At 43.4% G+C, this 19,136-nt stretch overlaps 1 protein-coding gene across 5 annotated transcripts in view; it reads right to left on the bottom strand.

Moving 5' to 3' along the window:
• The window catches only part of MCC (MCC regulator of Wnt signaling pathway), a 361,506-nt gene that overhangs the window by 45,176 nt on the left and 297,194 nt on the right, over positions 1-19,136 (bottom strand). For 4 of the 5 annotated variants that reach the window (XM_073344704.2, XM_073344710.2, XM_073344709.2 and 1 more), the window contains 4 exons: positions 6,636-6,782; positions 6,197-6,286; positions 5,474-5,622; positions 1,638-1,778 (listed from right to left, as the gene is read on the bottom strand). In XM_073344704.2, the coding sequence (XP_073200805.1) occupies positions 1,638-1,778; positions 5,474-5,622; positions 6,197-6,286; positions 6,636-6,782 (527 nt within the window). The remainder of the gene's footprint in view (positions 1-1,637; positions 1,779-5,473; positions 5,623-6,196; positions 6,287-6,635; positions 6,783-19,136) is intronic. The other variant, XM_073344706.2, reaches the window with a different exon arrangement.

Here is a 19,136-nt window from a genome sequence, read left to right on the forward strand (position 1 = left end):
GTGCCAGTGGAGTGGCATGCTGAGGCTGCGGGGGAGGAGCCAGGGGCTAGCCTCCTGGGCCAGGAGCTCAGGGCCAGGCCGGATGTGGCCCACGTGCCATAGTTTGTCCACCTCTGGCCTACGGCCTGGCAGTTCAGGCACTCAGCTGCAAGAGGGAAGCCCTGGGGTCAAACCACTGGTCCAGAGAGATCTGAACTTGGGTCTTCCACATCTCAGATAATGTGGTTTCTCCCACCAATGGGCAACAAGCCTCCCCTTAGATATGCAGCCTGTGAATGTTGTCCCCAGGCTGGCCCTAACTTATTGAACAATAGGAAATAGGAGAATTGGAACGACCAGTGAGAGTTGAGCTTATCTTTCTTCGGAAGCGTGGATGATTCAAGTCAGTAATCTGACTAACAGTGGAGGCTATTTCTTGTGAAGTTGCCTTTTCAATTTTCCATATTGTTCAAAAACCTTACCAAAATACTTATGTTTTTCTGATCCTATGTTAAAAATTAATCCCCTGTCCAAGCAGTAAGACTTTCCTTAAGCCCATTTTCCCCACTGCAAAGAGATCACTACTGAACGCACCTGGGAACCACTCATTTCTGCTTTATTTAATATGTAAATAATATAGCTAAAATTTATTCACGGTCAACTTCCTTCAAAATGAACAGGATTTGCCCTAATGCCACAAGCGTTTGCTCCAAATTAGTCATGGTCGAAAGAATGTTCTAGAGAGACAATTTTTTACAAATATTATAAAGCAAATATAGCTATTTGGGACAGTTCCTCACAGTTCCTTTCCTACAGGAGACAACTTAAATCACACAAGTCAATGGGAGTTGTGGGTTCTTTCTTTATACCACCAAGCTTGTGAAAGACGCTAGACTGACGTTAGGAGAAACTGAAGTCTCCTATTTATCCAACAGACAGCTAACGCACAGACAACTCCAGCACAAACTTCTTCACAGTGCTTCTCCAGCGTGCCCCAACCTTCACCTGGAAGGATAACTGCTAGACTGTGAGAGGGGAGTTCAGTCATTTTACCTAGTGAATCCTTAACCTCTTGGTGGGATGGCTAACGATCATGGCTGTCTATGTGATGAGGACACTGGCCTGCGAGCACCCAACACACTTTAAATAGAGCAAGACACAGACTTAACATTTCTCAGACACTGATTTATTTCTTCTTGCTAAAGAAATATTGGAAAAATATTCCCAGCAACGTCTATCATATTAACATCCCAAGTTGCTTATTATGATCATCATAATTTTTTTCTTTATTTTCTTCAGTAAAACCTGCAACGGTTGTTTCATGCACATACAGGAAGGAGTGAGAAAAACTAAAAAAATCTTCCCTAATTCTAATTTTCATTCTGTATTAACAAAAAGAAGAGGTAAAGCTATTTAGCGTGACAGAGCTAAATTAATTCCTGATGAAATGCCTCTAACTACAGTTGAGTTACGTATCAGACAATCACTAAACGTAGCTGCCTCATGAAAGTATCTAACCAGTGCATCTTTACTCACACCAGAATGGAACGGAAGCAGGATGTTCTGTTGCAGAACAGCAGCTTTATCTCCTAAAGTTCTGTAGCAAGTCTTGACCCTTCACTTTTCAGGCTCAAATTCCAGGCCACATATTTACATACCTGTACTGCAGTGCAAGTCTGAGTGCCGTGGCATTGGACTCATATTTCCCAACCAGCATGCTCATCCTCTCAGCATTGCTCTTGCACTCCTCCAACGTTATTGTCAACAAGTCATTCTGGGATTTTAAGTGCTCAATACGGCTGTAGAGAAGGAAATAATGTTTAACCCTCAAACAGTCAGAAATCTATTTGTCTTGAAAACACCAAAATGATCCCAGTTTAGAATGTCAAAGAACATTTGGCTGGCAGTATTTTAAAGTACTACAGTTAAATCCATTGGTTTCATGTACTGTGACAGGAACACGGGAGGATGTTTACTTAAATCTTGGCCAATCCCCCACCACTAAAAAAACAACTGAAGAACCAACCAAAGAACAAAACATCCCTTTTTGAATTCTCTGTTGCTTTCTCATTGCAGCAAGTTTACGTAACAGTGTGGTCTTATTACTACTATCCTTATACTCCCTCTGTCTTGCCTTCCTACCTTTTGGTCTTGTCTTAAATCAACTTGTAAGTTCTTTGGGGCATGGGCAATGCATAAAACTCTAGGGTATAGCTGACTGCCACTGTATTTAGCACCCAGCGGTCCAACATTATACAGGATCATGCTGGGCTGAATTGGGACAGACAGTCCAAAAATAAACGGGAGACAGGATCTGAAGCAGGAACTTGTATAGCACCCTGGGGTACACCGTCAAAAGTCCTGTTTGGGTCCACCAGAGTACCTATGAGACGCCAGCTGGGAGGTTGAGGTGGATGGAAGTGGTATGCGGTGTTAGTAACCTCTCCCTTTTCTTTTATATGTTTCTTGTCTCGGAGGCCGAGTCAAGAAGCATGGTGGCTGTTGGGGCCAGAAGTGCTTCCTAGAAGTAAACAGAGCACTGAGGTTCAGCGACCTGAGTAGTACCCTTGAGTCCTTCAGGGTATGCAGTCTTGTGTTCATCTGCTCCAAAAATAGTGAGGGAGTCCCAAGGACTGAAGCCAAGAGTATCGCCTCATGGTGATGGCAGAAGCCATTGTCCTCACCACCATGTCTGTGACATCTAATGCTGCCTGGAGAGAAGCTCTGGCAACATTCTTCCCCTCTTCTAAGAGGGCTGAGAATTCCTGCCTAGAGTCCTTAAATTTGGCCAAGGAGTCCCACAAACTGTAATCATATCTCCCAGTAAGGCTCGTTCTCCGCCCTTTTCAAAATGGGGGGGCAGAGAAGATGGGGTCTGCCATAGGCATTTGACCAGACCCATTAGGACCTCATTAATGGGAAATGCCACCTTAGATGGAACTGCTGCTGCTGCCAGAACGTCAATGAGACTGTGGGATGATTTCTTAAACTCCTCAATCGCTAGCCCCAGGTTAGCTGCTATCCCCTTTAAGAGCTCTTGATGGGCCCAAAAGTCATCTTGTGGCCGGCCACGGTGGCGAAGGAATCCCCTTAACAATAAGGGGAGGTGGTATTATTTACACTAACCCTATTTACAATATATACACTGTAACTAAACTACAGACTAAACTATGATACAGAAGAAAAAAGCATGTATAGGCACCTTGCCAAAGCAAGAGGAGACTTTTAGCAACAGTCACAGGTGGTAAGAAGGAACTGAGAGGGTGCGTGGCTGGCCTCACCCCTTACACTGGCACATAAGCGCACGGCACCAGAGGGAACTACAGCCAGCCTGACAGATACCACTGAGGGTAAAATCTCCGGCAACGGTGCATGCCTAATGTGGAATGGACTTGAGCAAGCACTTGAAGAACAACAAAAGTTCCACAGTGTGGATTGATCTACCCTGCTTCAAAGCGCACTATTCAGAACTTTTAGTGTGCACCAACAAGGCCACATGGACAGTTAGTGCAGGGCAGGCTAGTGTGAAGTAGATTTCCATCACAGCTTGTTGCCAAGTATGTGTTCACATAAATAAGCCCTAATACGTTAAACGTCAACATTGTTGACTACCTCACTGCCTATCATTTTGGCAGAGACATCAAGCTGCTGTACTTATCCATCATTGCTGAATGTAGCAGCAGGTACAGCTAACTGTGTAAAGGTTTACTCAGGTAGGGAATAAGGAAATCAACACCAATCACACCTCTCAAAAATTTGAAGTCACCCCCTCATCACTTGTAAATGGGGGAGGAAAAAAGTGAGTGCATCCCTTCCTCAGTAGCCAGAATAAACCCCTGAGTGTTTCAGGTTGACCAAAGTCCCAGCGGTTCCCTATCCCGCTGTCAAAAGCTCCAGCTTACTTGCTTGACAACTTCTCCAGTGTTTGCGTTGTCAATACAAAATTCTGTAGCTCACTGAAAAGAAGGGGGAGCATTTTCATAAAATTAATTCATATCAAAATATATAAATAAAAAGCATACTAGACTGGACTAGAGCTGGAAAAAGCAGTAAGGGGGAGAGCAGTGCCACATAATTCTGGGATTTTTTATTTATAATTTTGAGCTCATGTAATTAATAAGACATGGGGCCTTGGCTATGGAAGAGCGAATACAGTACAAGGTCCAGTGATACCAGCAATACTGTTAGACTCATAGACTTTAAGGTCAGAAGGGACCATCATGACCATCTAGTCTGACCTCGCTGCAGATTGCAGGCCACAGAATGTCATTCACCCGCTCCTGTAATAGACCCCTAACCTCTGGCGAGTTACTGAAGTCCTCAAATTATGGTTTAAAGACTTCAAGTTACAGAGAATTCACCATTTACACTAGTTTAAACCTGCAAATGACCTGTGCCCCATGCTACAGAAGAAGGCGGAAAACCCCCAGGGTCTCTGCTAAGCTGACCTGGGGGGAAATTCCTTCCCGACCCCAAATATTGTGATCAGTTAGCCCCTGCGCATGTGGGCAAGACCCACCAGGCAGATACCTGGGAAAGAATTCTCTGTAGTAACTCAGAGCCCTCCCCATTTAGTGTCCCATCACCAGCCATTGGGGATTTTTGCTACTGGCTATTGCCAATGAGCCACAAGCCATCGTAGGCAGTCTCATCCTACCATTCCCTCCACAAACTTGTCAAGCTGTCTTGAAACTAGTCAGATTTTTTTACCCCCATTGCTCCCCTTAGAAGGTTGTTACAGAACTTCACTCCTCTGATGGTTAGAAACCTTTGCCTAATTTCAAGTCTAAACTTCCTGATAGCCAGTTTATATCTATTTGTTCTTGTGCCCACATTGGCACTTAACTTAAATAACTCCTCTCCCTCCCTGGTATTTATCCCTCTGATGTATTTATAGAGAGCAATCATATCTCCCCTCAGCCTTTGTTTGGTTAGGCTAAACAAGCCCAGCTCTTTGAGTCTCCATTCTCCACCTCAGCTAAAATGAGCACATTCACTGAGACAATTTGATTCTGAAAAATTTGATTATTCAGGTACCCCAGCAGAAAATAAAATACCCTGTTTCTAGAATGGTGGAGTAGGCATGCAAGTCCTAAGTAATAGCGTTTGTATATTTTAGAAAAAAATGCGACATCTACTGCTCTGCTCCATACTTCAGGGATATGGGGAACACACCACAGTTTAGAATTTTGGACATGGAAGAGACATGAGAAATAAACGATTTATTTACTATATGGGACGGAGAGAGATTCAAATCCACTACAGGCCTTAGCATACATGTTCGAATGATCATATTCGTAGAAAGAACTATTAATGTATGTTAAGATCACCTCTTCATTATCCAAGTTTCGCATTTATTTGGAGCTGCCAGAGACGAACTGGGAGTCAAGCATAAAAATATGAGATACGTGACAGGCAATAATGAAAATAAAATCAATTTAACAAAACAAATAGTAGGCAAAATACAGCAAGTGCATCTAACTTTCCATCTTACCTATTTAACCTCTCTGTTTCCACTTCAAACTCTCGGATTTTGCTTTCAGAGATAGCAGATCCATGTGAATAGAGTGTCTGAAAGATTTCCTGGATGTTGGAGCAGTCTTGGAGAGAATGGGCCAAGTGCTCAGCCACACTGCTAGACACCTGCACAGGGTGGTTAATAAACCTTCTGTGAGTTGATGGCTAGTTTTTAAAAATACTGTAGATTTAAAAGCAATACTCAGGCTCTCTGGAGAGCATCTATACTTTCAAGAAAGCTGAGCAAAAGGGCCAAATACTGCTCTCAGTTACACAAGTGTAAGTCAGGAGTAGCAATGGTGTTCTGCTGAATTTACATTGGTGTTATCAGAGCAGAATTTAATATACTACTCTTTAGAGATGTCTAACTTGGGGTGCAGCTGCATAACCCTTATTTATGTGAGTAATCCTCACTCATATTTATTGTCCCCTGCAGACAAGATGATTACTCAGATGAGGAAGGGTTTCAAGGATTTGGTCCTTGGCCACCAATTTATGGCAACTGCATAGACTACATTAATGTAAACCTGGAGGTTACACATGCGCATTCATTTATTCTCTCTCTCCTGTAAAATATTTTCCGTAAGATACTGTTTTTGTTTTTAACAACATAACAGTCACCCCGGGCTCTTTCTGCAATACTCATGTTAGGATGAGCTCTGTGCGCAGTTTATTATTTTGATTTATTATTAGCACTCACCCCTATGCTGCTGATTTCTGATCCTAGGACAGGTCGGTCAGACGATGAAGACTCTGACCTTGTCTTTGAGAGCTTCACTCGTTCAGCAATCTAAAAGCCACAAAGCTACACAAGTTACAGACTGGCATCCCACGTCCCATGTTCTCCACAACTATGCAAAATGCATCATCGTTCACACATTCAGCGTGCTTGGAAATCCCATGTTAAGTTGATAAATGAAAGCTGGCATCTGTGTTGTGACTAAGAGAGACTTAAAATTATTAGCACTTTATCTCTTCCTGCAGCTTGAGTTCATGGGTTCGCTTAGGGCCCTTGAAAACACCCCTGGGATTCTAGATGATACTTCCCAGTTAATCGCATGCCTGCACAGCAGCTGTGCACAATGAAGTCTGCTTCTTCCAGATAATGAGAGGCATCACGGCAGCACACAACAGCTCACCTTGGCAATGGGAATGTCATTGCTACTACTGCTCGTGCTCAGCTCTCCAGTACTGGGGTTCACGGGTCGGTTTGCGGAAGTGAGACGACCTGGGCTGGATGGACCTGTCGCCTGGATGCTCTGTAAACGTGTCTGTAGTTCCCGAACCTAAAATCAAATGTAACAGTCTTTTTTCACTTTTATTGTTTAGATAATTAGCTAGCTCTTTCTCCCTTCTCTGGCATCCAATTGATGATTTCTGACTGACAAGACCAGGGAAGTTCTGATTATTGTAAGGCCTTCACTGTGGAGGCGTGGGCATTGATTCAGAACTCTCCCCTACTGCCAGCCCCTTCTAACCTGTTCAGTGTGGAAATACACAAATCTGCTGCTACAGAACAATTCTTAGTTCCAGCTTGTTTTATGTAATCCCTTGAATGCAACAATATTATATATATAAGAATCTCCTTCTTTGGAATGAAGTTAAAATAATGCTTTGGACTAAAATTCGCAAGTGTAAAGAACGTGGTAAGCAGACAAAGATCCGACCGCTAGAGTCTTCAATGGCTGAAGAGAGAGGCTCTAAAACTGATGAAATACTTCTCATGCATAAATATCTCAGGATGACTTCACTGCATTAAAAGGCCAAAGTAATTGAAATGTAAATAATTTATTAATACTTTGAAAACTACAATTAAATAGAGCACCACGGAGTGAGTAATGTCAAGAATGGGAACTTCTAAAAAAAGCACCCAACCAATAGTTTGTTGAAGCTCTCAATAACCACACATTTTGTAAATAGCTGCACTGTCCTCATTACATGCCAAAGGAATACAGAACTGACCCCAAAATAGTTTTAGGGCTAAGAAAAAAAAGGCTTGAAGAAGCCAAATGGTATTGCTGGGTAAGAGATGATAGGGTTTACCTCAGAATACTACTTAACAAACAAAGAATAAACGGCCAGCTTGAACACAGCAATTATACCATAGGGGAAATTAACAGAGCTCTTTTTTCTGCAGAACCAGCATCCTGGCATCAAAGGAAAAGGGGGAAAAACACCCTCCACAGTTTTAAGGGGAAAATTCCCTGAATTACAAATAGTTTATTTTTAACTTACATATTTAACTTACATGTGGATTCTGTTAAAACAATGAACAGCCAATGTACAACTGATATTTTGCCAAAAATTCTAAAAAATGCAGTAATGTCTGAATTGCGTATGACCTGTCTCACAGCCTCTTGTAAAATTCAGACTACAATTTCTATACCATTGCACAAGTATGATTTTATACATAAATATATAGTAGCACCAAACGTCGGTTAAACATTTCAAGCATAAGCCCTCAGTCAAACTTAAAGTTGTTGCATTAAGGGTTTGGTCATTCCCAGCTCCAGAGATTTTAGGTACATTATTATTGTTATTAATTTTTAGCATTATTATCCAGAGTGGTGGCCTCAATAAGTCCACTGTACAGATACATAAGATGACAAGGGCCCTGCCCCAAAGAGTTTTCAATCTCATTTAAGACAAAATAATTGAGTGTAATAAACAATACAAGGGAAAAGAAGAGAGGGAAGGATGAAGGTAGCAGTAATGAGAACTTACAAGAACTTTGGTTACAAAGGCTAATTGTGGGCATAACTTGATGGGTCATCCAGAATGGGACACGACGAACCTTACACAAAATGCATCCAATAGCTCGACCCCTTTATATTGTGCAAGGTCCACAGAAATGGAGTCAAACATGTCTGTGCAGCCCTTAAGCCAGCACATGCACCTCTTCAATACATTTTCATTACACAGTTAAATTAGCTGTGCACATACATGTAAAACGCCTACACACAGCATACAATTTTAGGTTGGTAACTCAGGCTGGGTTTACATGCACATTTGACACTGATATAACAGGGTAGGAGTGCTGCACTGGTATAGAAACCGGTGAATTGCACTGAGGTCATGCTCACGCATGTCACTATTTATAGTGGTGCAGCTATACTGATGCAAACAAAACAAAAACAAACACCAGTGTAGACAAGACCTCAGTCAAATCCACATTAAATTTTACTAACATGGATAAGAGCATTTCTCTTAACAAGGCTATCTCCATGTCAAACTCTGACTTTCATTCCCGTTATTTAGGGGGCAAAGCTGTGCGAAAATTTTTTAAAAGATTATATCTATGAGAAAAGTATTTCCTCCCCTTCTCCTTGTATTCAAAATATTCTGTACTGTTTTTGTTCAAACTTAAAAAAAAAAAAATCACCTTTGGCCACAGACCAAACTTGGAAGATTTCGGTCCCGAAGCTAAAAGTTTTACAAAGTTATAGGCAACTAAAGACAACATGTAAAACTGAAAAGTGTCTGAAATCTTAACCACAGTGGTCATTACTGTTCCCATGATGCTGTGTACACAGTCTCATACATACATTTTTAAAACCACCTTATATGGACAGGTTTCAGAGTAGCAGCCATGTTAGTCTGTATCCGCAAAAAGAACAGGAGTACTTGTGGCACCTTAGAGACTAACAAATTTATTTGAGCACAAGCTTTCACGGGCTACAGCCCACTTCATCGGATGCATAGAATGGAATATATAGTGAGAAGATATTTATACATACAGAGAACATGAAACAATGGGTGTTACCATACACACTATAACGAGAGTGATCAGTTAAGGTGAGCTATTACCAGCAGGAGAGAAAAAACAAAAAAACAAAACAAAAAACCTTTTGTAGTGATAATCAAGATGGGCCATTTCCAGCAATTGACAAGAATGTGTGAGGAACAGTAGGGGGGAAAAATAAACATGGGGAAATAGTTTTACTTTGTGTAATGACACATCCACTCCCAGTCTTTATTCAAGCCTAATTTAATGGTGTCCAGTTTGAAAATTAATTCCAATTCAGCAGTCTCTCGTTGGAGTCTGTTTTTGAAGTTTTTTTGTTGTAATATTGTGACTTTAGGTCTGTAATCGAGTGACCAGAGAGATTGAAGTGTCCTCCGACTGGTTTTTGAATGTTATAATTCTTGATGTCTGATTTGTGTCCATTTATCCTTTTATGTAGAGACTGTCCGGTCTGGCCAATGTACAGGGCATTGCTGGCACATGAAAGCATGTATCACATTGGTAGATGTGCAGGTGAACGAGCCTCTGACAGTGTGGCTGATGTGATTAGGCCCTATGATGGCGTCCCCTGAATAGATATGTGGACACAGTTGGCAATGGGCTTTGTCGCAAGGATAGGTTCCTGGGTTACTGTTTTTGTTGTGTGGTTGTATGGACAATGTTCCATAAAGCTCCTGACAGTGCAATCAAACACTGACACAGAGATGTTTCCTCTGGTCTACACTTTATTATTGAGCAGTGATTACTGATCACAAATACAGAGTGAACTGCTCTAAAGGATTTGTAAAACAATATCTGTAATGGAAAGAAAAATTAACCAAGTTTAGACCATAGCCAGGAAAACAGTTTTACTCAGGAAAGCACATGGTCAAAAACTCAGAGCACAGTCTAACCATCAAGGTACACTATTCACTGATTCAATATTTTGTTTCAGAAACAAGATGATGAAAAAAAGAGAGCACTAACAACCCTGAACTGTGCGGTCTTTTTATTAAACATACAAATCCAGAGTATTAGTTGAGTAGATTACAGGCTCAATTAATCATTAAAATTTGTAAATGAAATTAAGAATGTGTCCATTTTGCAGTGAAATTATAGTAATATTGAGTACTCAATAGTAATGTTGCGTAGTTAAACAGAACAAATTTGTCTTACCTGTACATAGGTGATCTCATAATGCATACATTCACCAATCCAAAATCTCATTACTGGGTTGCCCCACCCACTGGAGAGCCCAGAGGCAGCTCAGCTAACTATTTCTGGTCACCAAAACCTTCTTGATATAGCTGAATGCACCATCTCCTCGGAAAGTAACTTTCCAAGCTACAGGTAATGGTAATTCTAGAGAAAAAATAAAGGAAGACCAGAGAAGAGGGATCGAGAGAGAAAAATGTTATAAAAGGAGGTTTCTCTGGATTGGTGGATATATGAATTAGGAGAAGACTAATTTACAGACAAGGTTAAAATTGTCCTAGCCTCTTACATCTATATATCCACCAATCTGGAGTCTCAATACTGGGACAAATAAGCACTGTTACTTGTTTTCATTATATAGTGTAAATTAACTTCTGATTGAGTGTTCAGTGGTGTACAAGATACACCTAGAGATACTGTCCCTTCCCCAAAGAGCTTACAACGTAAGAAGAAAAATATTGTTTATATAGCACCAGAACTTTCCATGAAATTTTTGTGCCTTAACTAAATGGAAAATGAAGTTGACAAAAGAAGAGCTAGGAAAGAGGGTTAAAATATAATGTGAGTGACCTTATGTTGAAACTACAGCTTACAAGTTCTGATATTTTCGAGACTGATATTGAGGTAGCACCAGGGGATGGTGTAGATAGTCCAGTATTGGAGGTCAGTGGTGGAAAAGCAAGGTGAAAGAAATGAGTTCTGAGGAAGGATTTAAAGAAAGAAATTGAGGATGTTTGGTGAGATGGAAGAGGAATGCCATGGCAAGTTTTGAGAGCAATATGAAAGAAAGCATGAAGTTAAGAGCGGGAGGAGAAAGAAGCAGAACACTGGGATGAGGTGTGGAGGGAGGTGAAAGATTTAGTATCAGGATGGCTAAGCAGCATCTATTGAGCAACACACACAGCATCCACTGAGGCTCAGAAATCTACTAAGATATTCAAATCTCCAAAATGTTCTCTCATTTCATGAACGCTCAAATATATGCGGACAACCATCTGTACGTACACTTTTCAGCACTTTCACTCATTGTGCAAACAACAGAACTTACACTTGCAGAACCCCACTTGCACATGAAAAGTGAGCCTGGTTTAGGAATGAAAATGGGGATGTTCCAGGAGCTGTCCTTCAGATTTCTTGCAAGGTCTTCTCTCTCCAATAAAGGGTTCACAGTGAACGTGATGCTTGGTGGAATTTTATTTGTACGTGTATATAAATCTGATGACCAGCATACCTAATTAATCCCACTATATCTTAGATTTGATTAAAGCATGTTTTTGGGTGGCAAAGTATGACCAAGTTTACAAACAACTCTACACACACCAGTGTAACTCCACTGACTTCCAGGTAGGTAACCCCGATTTACACCTTTGTAACTGTGAGAAGGACCAAATCTAACAATCTAACTCAAGTTTTCTGTTCTACAGGAACAGAATTTAGGAGTCTGCACAGTTTCGACCTGTGTAGCTCCAAGACTTCTAAAATGATAAGGTCTAGGACAAAGAGATGGCGAGCGTGCCTATGGTACATAAATTAAGAGCCTACAATAAAAGTTAGATTTCTCTGGGAAACAAAAGCTTGCAGAAAGAGTTGTTGGGTATATTGGTCTCTCAGATCATTTACTCACCAAACAGGGAACACAGGAAAAAGAAATAGTCACCTATCTGCTATGGGCTCAAAGGAAAGTTGCCTGAGAGCTCAAAGAAATAAATGTAATCCCATTTAAGAGGATGACATTTTGTTACTGATCTCAGAAACTAGCTAAAAGAAGGTTAAATGGCTAGATTCTCTTGGCTTCCAGAGAGATTACAAGAGCTCACGAGGCTGGCATGACCTTAAAGTTGTAAAGCCTTACGGAAGAGGTCTCACAGAAAGTCAAATACTTCTGGCTCAATAAGCAGAGCAGCTGGTATCCCAGTTCTGAAATTATTTCCCAGACTCATGGGCTAACCCAACCAACATTTCTTCCCTAGATGCGAGTAGTATCTCCGAGTGGTTTCAGTATCAATGGCTGAATAATCACAAAGTGCAGTCAAATTCCATGTGGTCAGGTTTTGGAGTAATACTGGGTCCCAAGGTGAAAGAACTGTGAATTGGGAAATCAAAGGCTCACACAGTCTGACACTTTCAGTGGTTTGCAATTCAGAAGTGGTGAGGCCAGTTCATCTGTACTTGGATAATTTAATATTATCCCATTTATTTCCCCTGCTCTTCTGGTAATCAGGAGAAGAGATATGGTGTACAAGTGGAACCTCACTATGGGAATGAAAAGATACCCATTAACTACGCCACAAGTTCCTTTTGCCTCGGATTATATATTGACGCTAGCCCTGCATGAAGCAAGAGTGGCCATATAAAAAGTACCATAGGTGCTGGAACTAGGGGTGAGGGGGGTGTTGCAGCACCCCCTGGCTTGAAGTGGATTCCATTATAGACAGGGTGTACAGTTTGGTTCAGTAGCTCTCAGCACCCTCACTATACAAATTGTTCCAGCACCCCTGAAAGGTCCAACATATGACGGGAGTTGCTATACCATGTAGCCAGATGTCAGTATTGCTGAAATAATTGTATCCTGATGTATCTTCTGTCGTCCTGAAGGAAAGCATCTAATAGCTGAGCCAACTGTCTTGTGTGTTCAAGCAACTTCTAAGGGCTGAGTTAGATGAAGCAGTACTTGCCTGTGTTGTCTAAAATATAATGCTGTGAGCAATAAGTCTAACACGATTGACTCCACTCTGATGCAAGAAACCATCTTCCTCCAGGCAGAGGCAAGGGCCCAGTACTGCGGAATCAGTCTTCCTGTTCAAAGGCTGGTTCATGACCTCTGGGATTTTTCCATTTAGAGCTTCTTTCATGTTACTAATTTAGGTATACAATACCAGCAGCAGCTGAGCCCCACTAAACATCCTCTTAGATAGCAAGTAACAGCTTCGGAAAGGCCTCTGACCTCTGAGGTGTAGTGAGTATGCTCTCAGATCGCATGAGGTTGCATTCTTTGACTTCAGAAGTCTATTGAGTGTCTTCTCAGCAGGGAGGGTGGCTTATGAGAGGCTGCACTGTTGTCTGTGGAGGAGATCCATTTTTGGTTCTTTGTTTGCTTTGAGAGTCTTGTAGATTGTTCTTCAAAGGAGAAACCAGGCATACAATAGCGTTAGTAAAGCAGGAGCACTGTCACAACATTCACTAATGGAGGCAGTAAACTGGGGAAGGACTGTGCACATAGCACAAATTATGGGGAAGTTTTCACACTAAGAAAAAGTTAACTGAGTCATTTCCATGATATCTAGTAGACAGGGCAACCCAATTGTGAGCCTCAAGATTGGTGGATGTATTAAGAACACTCAATTCATTTACAGAGAAACTTATTATGTGTGTGTGTGTGTGTGTGTGTGTGTGTGTGTTCCCTGCTAGTAAATACTGTCATTCTTATTCTCATTGAAGTACAAATTTAAGTAATTTCTAATTAGGTTTATTAATATTAAATAATGCTTAGCAACACAAGTAAAAATGAAAGCAACAACTGTTTAATTGTATCTCTAATATTTTTTTCTTAGAATGCAGAGGATGGGACTAGAAGGAGAAAAAAAACACAATTAAGAACCACTGAATGAAAAAAAAAATGAAAACAGGGTGGGAGACAGAGAACCCTGTCATACTTTATATTAAGACTGCATTTATAAAACATTCATAAATTATTAATAGATGTATATATGTATGTTGGAGACATTATGTGTTATAGATGATTACAAGCACATCAGCAGAATATGTTCTAGTGGTTATAAGCAACATATTGACTTGTTGGATTCCATAACGATTAATTATCCACATAGTCAAACATCATTTAACCCTTTATAAACTATTTATATATTTGCCTTCAATAAAAAGTATGACCAAGAACTCTCAATTGGTGTCACTCTTCTATTATTTTGATTAAGAGATAATTAGTGCATTAGTTCCTAATCCAACTTCAAACAACAAGTGTCAGGTGCCCCACCATTTCTCCTTCCTCCTTGACCAGTGACCTGATTATTTAATCATTCAATAATTCCCTAAGAAATGGAAGTCTCTCTTACAATTGTAATACTTTCCAATTATTATTTTTCTGCTATAAGCAGGACTAAGCGTAACAAAATATTGCAAAATATGCAACAAAATAATGCATACCATTTCCCCACTTTCTGATTTATTCATGCAGAAAGCAAGCCTTGTACGTGGGTAGGATCGAAGAATGCAACACTAGTGTATGACTCAGAGTCTTCTGACAATTAAATGTGTCTTGAGTGGCCAGTGCCTTTTCCAGTCTCTGGGTCTTCATGACTTTTCAGCCACACCCAGACACAGTCATTTTCAAAGGGATGGGGAAGGAGCACTAGTCTGAGCACGGACGGGATGTATGGATCAGGAATTCACACGATGAAAAACAGAAAAGAACCTTCTGTGTCATTTAATGAAGGTGCCAAAATATTCTCTCAAATGTTTCAGAACATAAATATACATACAAAACTGTACATACTGACTGAAAACCAGGGGAGGCCAAAGTGCACTAGGCAACCTACAGCTTTCTACCAAGCATTCTGCAGTTCTTGTAATCATAGAATATCAGGGTTGGAAGGGACCTCAGGAGATCATCTAGTCCAACCCCCTGCTCAAAGCAGGACCAATCCCCAATTTTTGCCCCAGATCCCTAAATGGCCCCCTCAAGGATTGAACTCACAACCCTGGGTTTAGCAGGCCAATGATACAAGATTACAAGACCCAGCACGAAACGCTTAACACTGATCCTTGCAGACGAGTGTTGGGGCCTGTGTCTCTCTAACAGAAGGAAGATAATGAAGGTAAGACCAGCAGCAGAATGCTCCATTTTATGCAAAATACAAATTGCCAGGAGCCTGAAGGATACAAACAAAGTTGGAGTACCCTTTGTCTTTTATGCAGTGCAGCTCACGAAAGCTTATGCTCTAATAAATTGGTTAGTCTCTAAGGTGCCACAAGTCCTCCTTTTCTTATTGTACAGTTAGTTACTCACTTTTCGTAACTGTTGTTCTTCAAGATGTGTTGCTCATGCCCATTCCACTGTAGGTGTGTGCGCTCACAGCATGCACCAGTGCTGGAAGTTTTTCCCTCAGTGATATCTATAGGGGACTGGCTCCAGCGCCCTCTAGAATGGCGTGTGTATGAAGAGGTGCCGCCAGCTTCCTCTTTCTTGCTGGAACTCCGATAGCTGGGAAGGAGAATGAGTCATGGAATGGACATGAGCAACACATCTCGAAGAACAATCGAAGAATTCACAAAAGGTGAGTAACCATCTTTTCTTCCAGTGGTTGCTCATGTCCATTCCATTGTAGGTGATTCCCAAGCAGTACCTCCGGAGGCAGGCACGAGTTCATGGATGTGTCGATTTCAACACAGCTCTGCCAAAGCCAGTGTCATCTCTGGCCTGCTGGATGATGGCAGAGTGCACAGTGAATGTACCGATGACCACACTGAGGCTCTGCAAATGTCCTGGATAGGGACACGTGCCAGTAAGGCGGCAGACGATGCCTGAGCTATTGTGGGATGAGCCGTCACTATCAGTGGGGGCACAGCCAGTGCTACCTCGTAGCCAAGACGGGTGCAGATGGTGATCCAGGACGAAATCCTCTGAGAAGACATCGGGAGGCCCTTCATCCTGTCAGCCACCCCAATGAACAGCTGAGCAGATCTGCGTTGTGCAGACGCCTCTCCTTGTTGGAAAGGTGGGGCTTTGGACAGAACACCAGCATGAAGACATCCTGGTTGATGTGGAAGTGTGACGCCACCTTTGGCAGGAAACCCGGATGTGGATGCAGTTGGACCTCGTCCTTGTAGAACACAGTGTACGGGGGCTTTAATAGCGGAGACTCGCCTCACCACGGTAATAGCTACAAGGAATGCAACCTTCCACGACAGGTGTGAAAGGGAGCAGGAAGCCAGAGGCTCAAAGGGAGGGCCAGTGAGTCTGGAGAGGACTAGGTTGAGATCCCACTGGGGAGCCTCTCAAAGGCCTTTCAGGGATCCGATCATCATCTCATGGGAGAATACTGATCTACCCTGGACGCAAGGGTGGAAGGCTGATATGGCCACTAAGTGTACCTTGATCGATGAACAAACAAGGCCCTCGTGCTTTAAGTGAAGCAGGCAATCTAGGATGGATTGTAGAGACGAATGGATCAGAGAGATATGCCGCTCCAACACCCAGCAGGAGAAGCACTTCCACTTTACCAGGTACATCGCCCTAGTAGAGGGCTTTCTGCTTTCCAAGACGACCTGTCATACTTGACTAGAGCAGGCTTGCTCCTCGGGATTTAACCATGCAGCAACCACACTGTGTGGTGGAGAGAGGTGAGGTTCAGGTGCAGTAATTGTCCATGATCCCGAGAGGGCAGGTCTGGGAGGCTGGGGAGCATCCCTGGGGCTTCCACTGCTAAGTCCATGAGCGTTTCGAACCAATGCTGGCGCGGCCAAGCCAGGGCGATCATAATGATTACAGCCTTGTCCCTCTTGATCTTCAAGAGGACCTTGCCAATCAGTGGGGTTGGCAGCAAGGCATACATCAGGTAAGAGGAAGGCATCAGATAGTGAGCTGCTGTCGAGACCTTGCAGAGAGCAGAACCAGTGATATTTTCTGTTCTGTCTGGTGGTGAACAGGTCTACTCGGGGAGCTCCTCACTTCTGGAAGAGCATCCTGGTGACCTCCGAGTGGAGGGACCACTTGTGGTGAGAGAAGAAGGACCTGCTGAGGTGATCTGCCAGCGCGTTCTGGACGCCAGGGAGGTGTGAGGCTTCCAGGTGGATAGCATGCTGGATACAGAAGTCCCAACAAAGGGCTGATGATCGAACTCCTCATCTGTTGACATAGAACATGGAGGCCGTGTTGTCTGAATTGGAGGGTATACCCCCCTGCAACAGTGCTGAGCACCCACTGGTCTCATGTTATAGAAGCCCAAGCAGGGCGGTAGGGCAATAAATGGCTGGAAAACAAAAGGGGTGTTGGATTCAGGATACAGGCTGGGAGGTCGCCCTCAAACGCACCTTCAAAATACCTTTTTTGTTACCCAGCTGGTGGCGGGTAGAGCTCGAGTGAGCCGAGAAGGCTGGCGGTTGGCCCTGTTGACATTTATAGCCTTTGCCCTTCTTGCAGAAGGGCTCTGATCGGGATTGACTACTGAATCTGTGGGTCTGCTGTGGTTTGAACCACTTTCTTGTGGGCGCCGGCGTGTAAAGGCTCAGTGAGCACAAAGTAGCCCTAGAGTCTTTCAAGCCATGTAATCTGCTATCTGTTTGCTCTGAAAACAGTGCCAGGCTGTCAAAGGGGAGGTCCTGGATCAATTGCTGAACCTCCACCAACAGCCCAGATGATTGCAGCCAAGACAGTCTCCTCATGGACATGGCTGAAGCCATGGTCCTGGCTGAGAAGTTTGCTGCGTCCAAAGCTGCTTGGAGGGCAGCCCTCACCACTGTCTTGCCCTCATGAAGAATAGCCAGGAACTTCCTCCTGGGCTCCTCTAGCAGAGAGTCCACAAATTTGGCCATAAACTGCCAAATGTTCTAGTCATAACAGTCAAGTAGGGCCTGGTGATTGGCCACTCTCAATTGGAAACTGGCAATCGAATACATTTTTCTGCCAGAGATTGAGCCTCTTTGCCTCTTTGTTCTTAGGGGTTGAACTTGGTTGCCCCTTTCTGTTGCGTTCATTGGCTATGGATATGACCAACGAGCTCTGGGAGGGATGGGTATAAAGTTATTCAAATCCCTGGGCCGGGACATATTTCCTCTCTGCCCGTATAGGGATCGGGGGAGGGAGCAGGGAAGAGGGTGTTTGCCACAAGGCCTTGATTAGTTTTACCACTTCCTTGTGGATGCTTAAGGCCACCTTAGAGGGGGAGGCTGCATTCAAAATATTGAATAGGGTGTCAGATGGTTTCAACAACTCCTTGGCCTCAAGCCCCAGGTTTGCTGCCACCCTTTTAAGCAGCTCTTGGTGAGCTTTTACATCATCCTGAGGAATCGCATGGGAAGGCCCCACTACTGCCTCATCAGGTGAAGAGGATGAGGAGGTGGTTACAGGTGGGTCGGTCAACTCCGTTTCCCCTGCCTGGGAAGCCTTGGCCAGGGCTGGCTCTTTTTGGGGACCTTGCTCCGACTCCTCCTCTGAGTCAGGTGGCGGGCGGGAGACTGTCACTGACCGCTTCTTATAAGTCCCTGAGACTGACATGCTCCAACATCTAAGGAAAAACCCAGGGGTTCCAGAACTGCCACGGAGCCAGCCACTGGCTCGGAGGCCACGTGCTCGCTGGTGGTGCCGGGGAGAATCCCGATGTCCCGGGCGGGTGCCCTTGGCCTGCAGGCAATGCGCTCTCCTCACTTTCTGAGCTTGAGGGGGAAGAAACTCGTCTGGGGACCAGGGCAGTACTGCTGCCGCCTCTCTGTCCTTTCCATGCCAGCCGTCCCCGCATTCTTCTCTTGGGGACTGGTGCTGGGATGTCAGCGCTGCGACTCTGGCGATGGTAACCTGGCCATCGATGCCTTGCGCTCTGAGAGCGGTGCTGCTCCGTTGACCAGGAGCAGGGAGACCTTCACCTTGACTCTGGAGACTGGCGATGAGCCTCTGGAGATGGATATCAACGATCTGGAGATCGGAGATGAGATTCCGGAGACCTGCTCTATGACTCAAGATATCGGTGCC

This window comes from Lepidochelys kempii, chromosome 5 (genome assembly GCF_965140285.1).
Source record: "Lepidochelys kempii isolate rLepKem1 chromosome 5, rLepKem1.hap1, whole genome shotgun sequence".
Classification (NCBI taxonomy): domain Eukaryota; kingdom Metazoa; phylum Chordata; order Testudines; family Cheloniidae; genus Lepidochelys; species Lepidochelys kempii.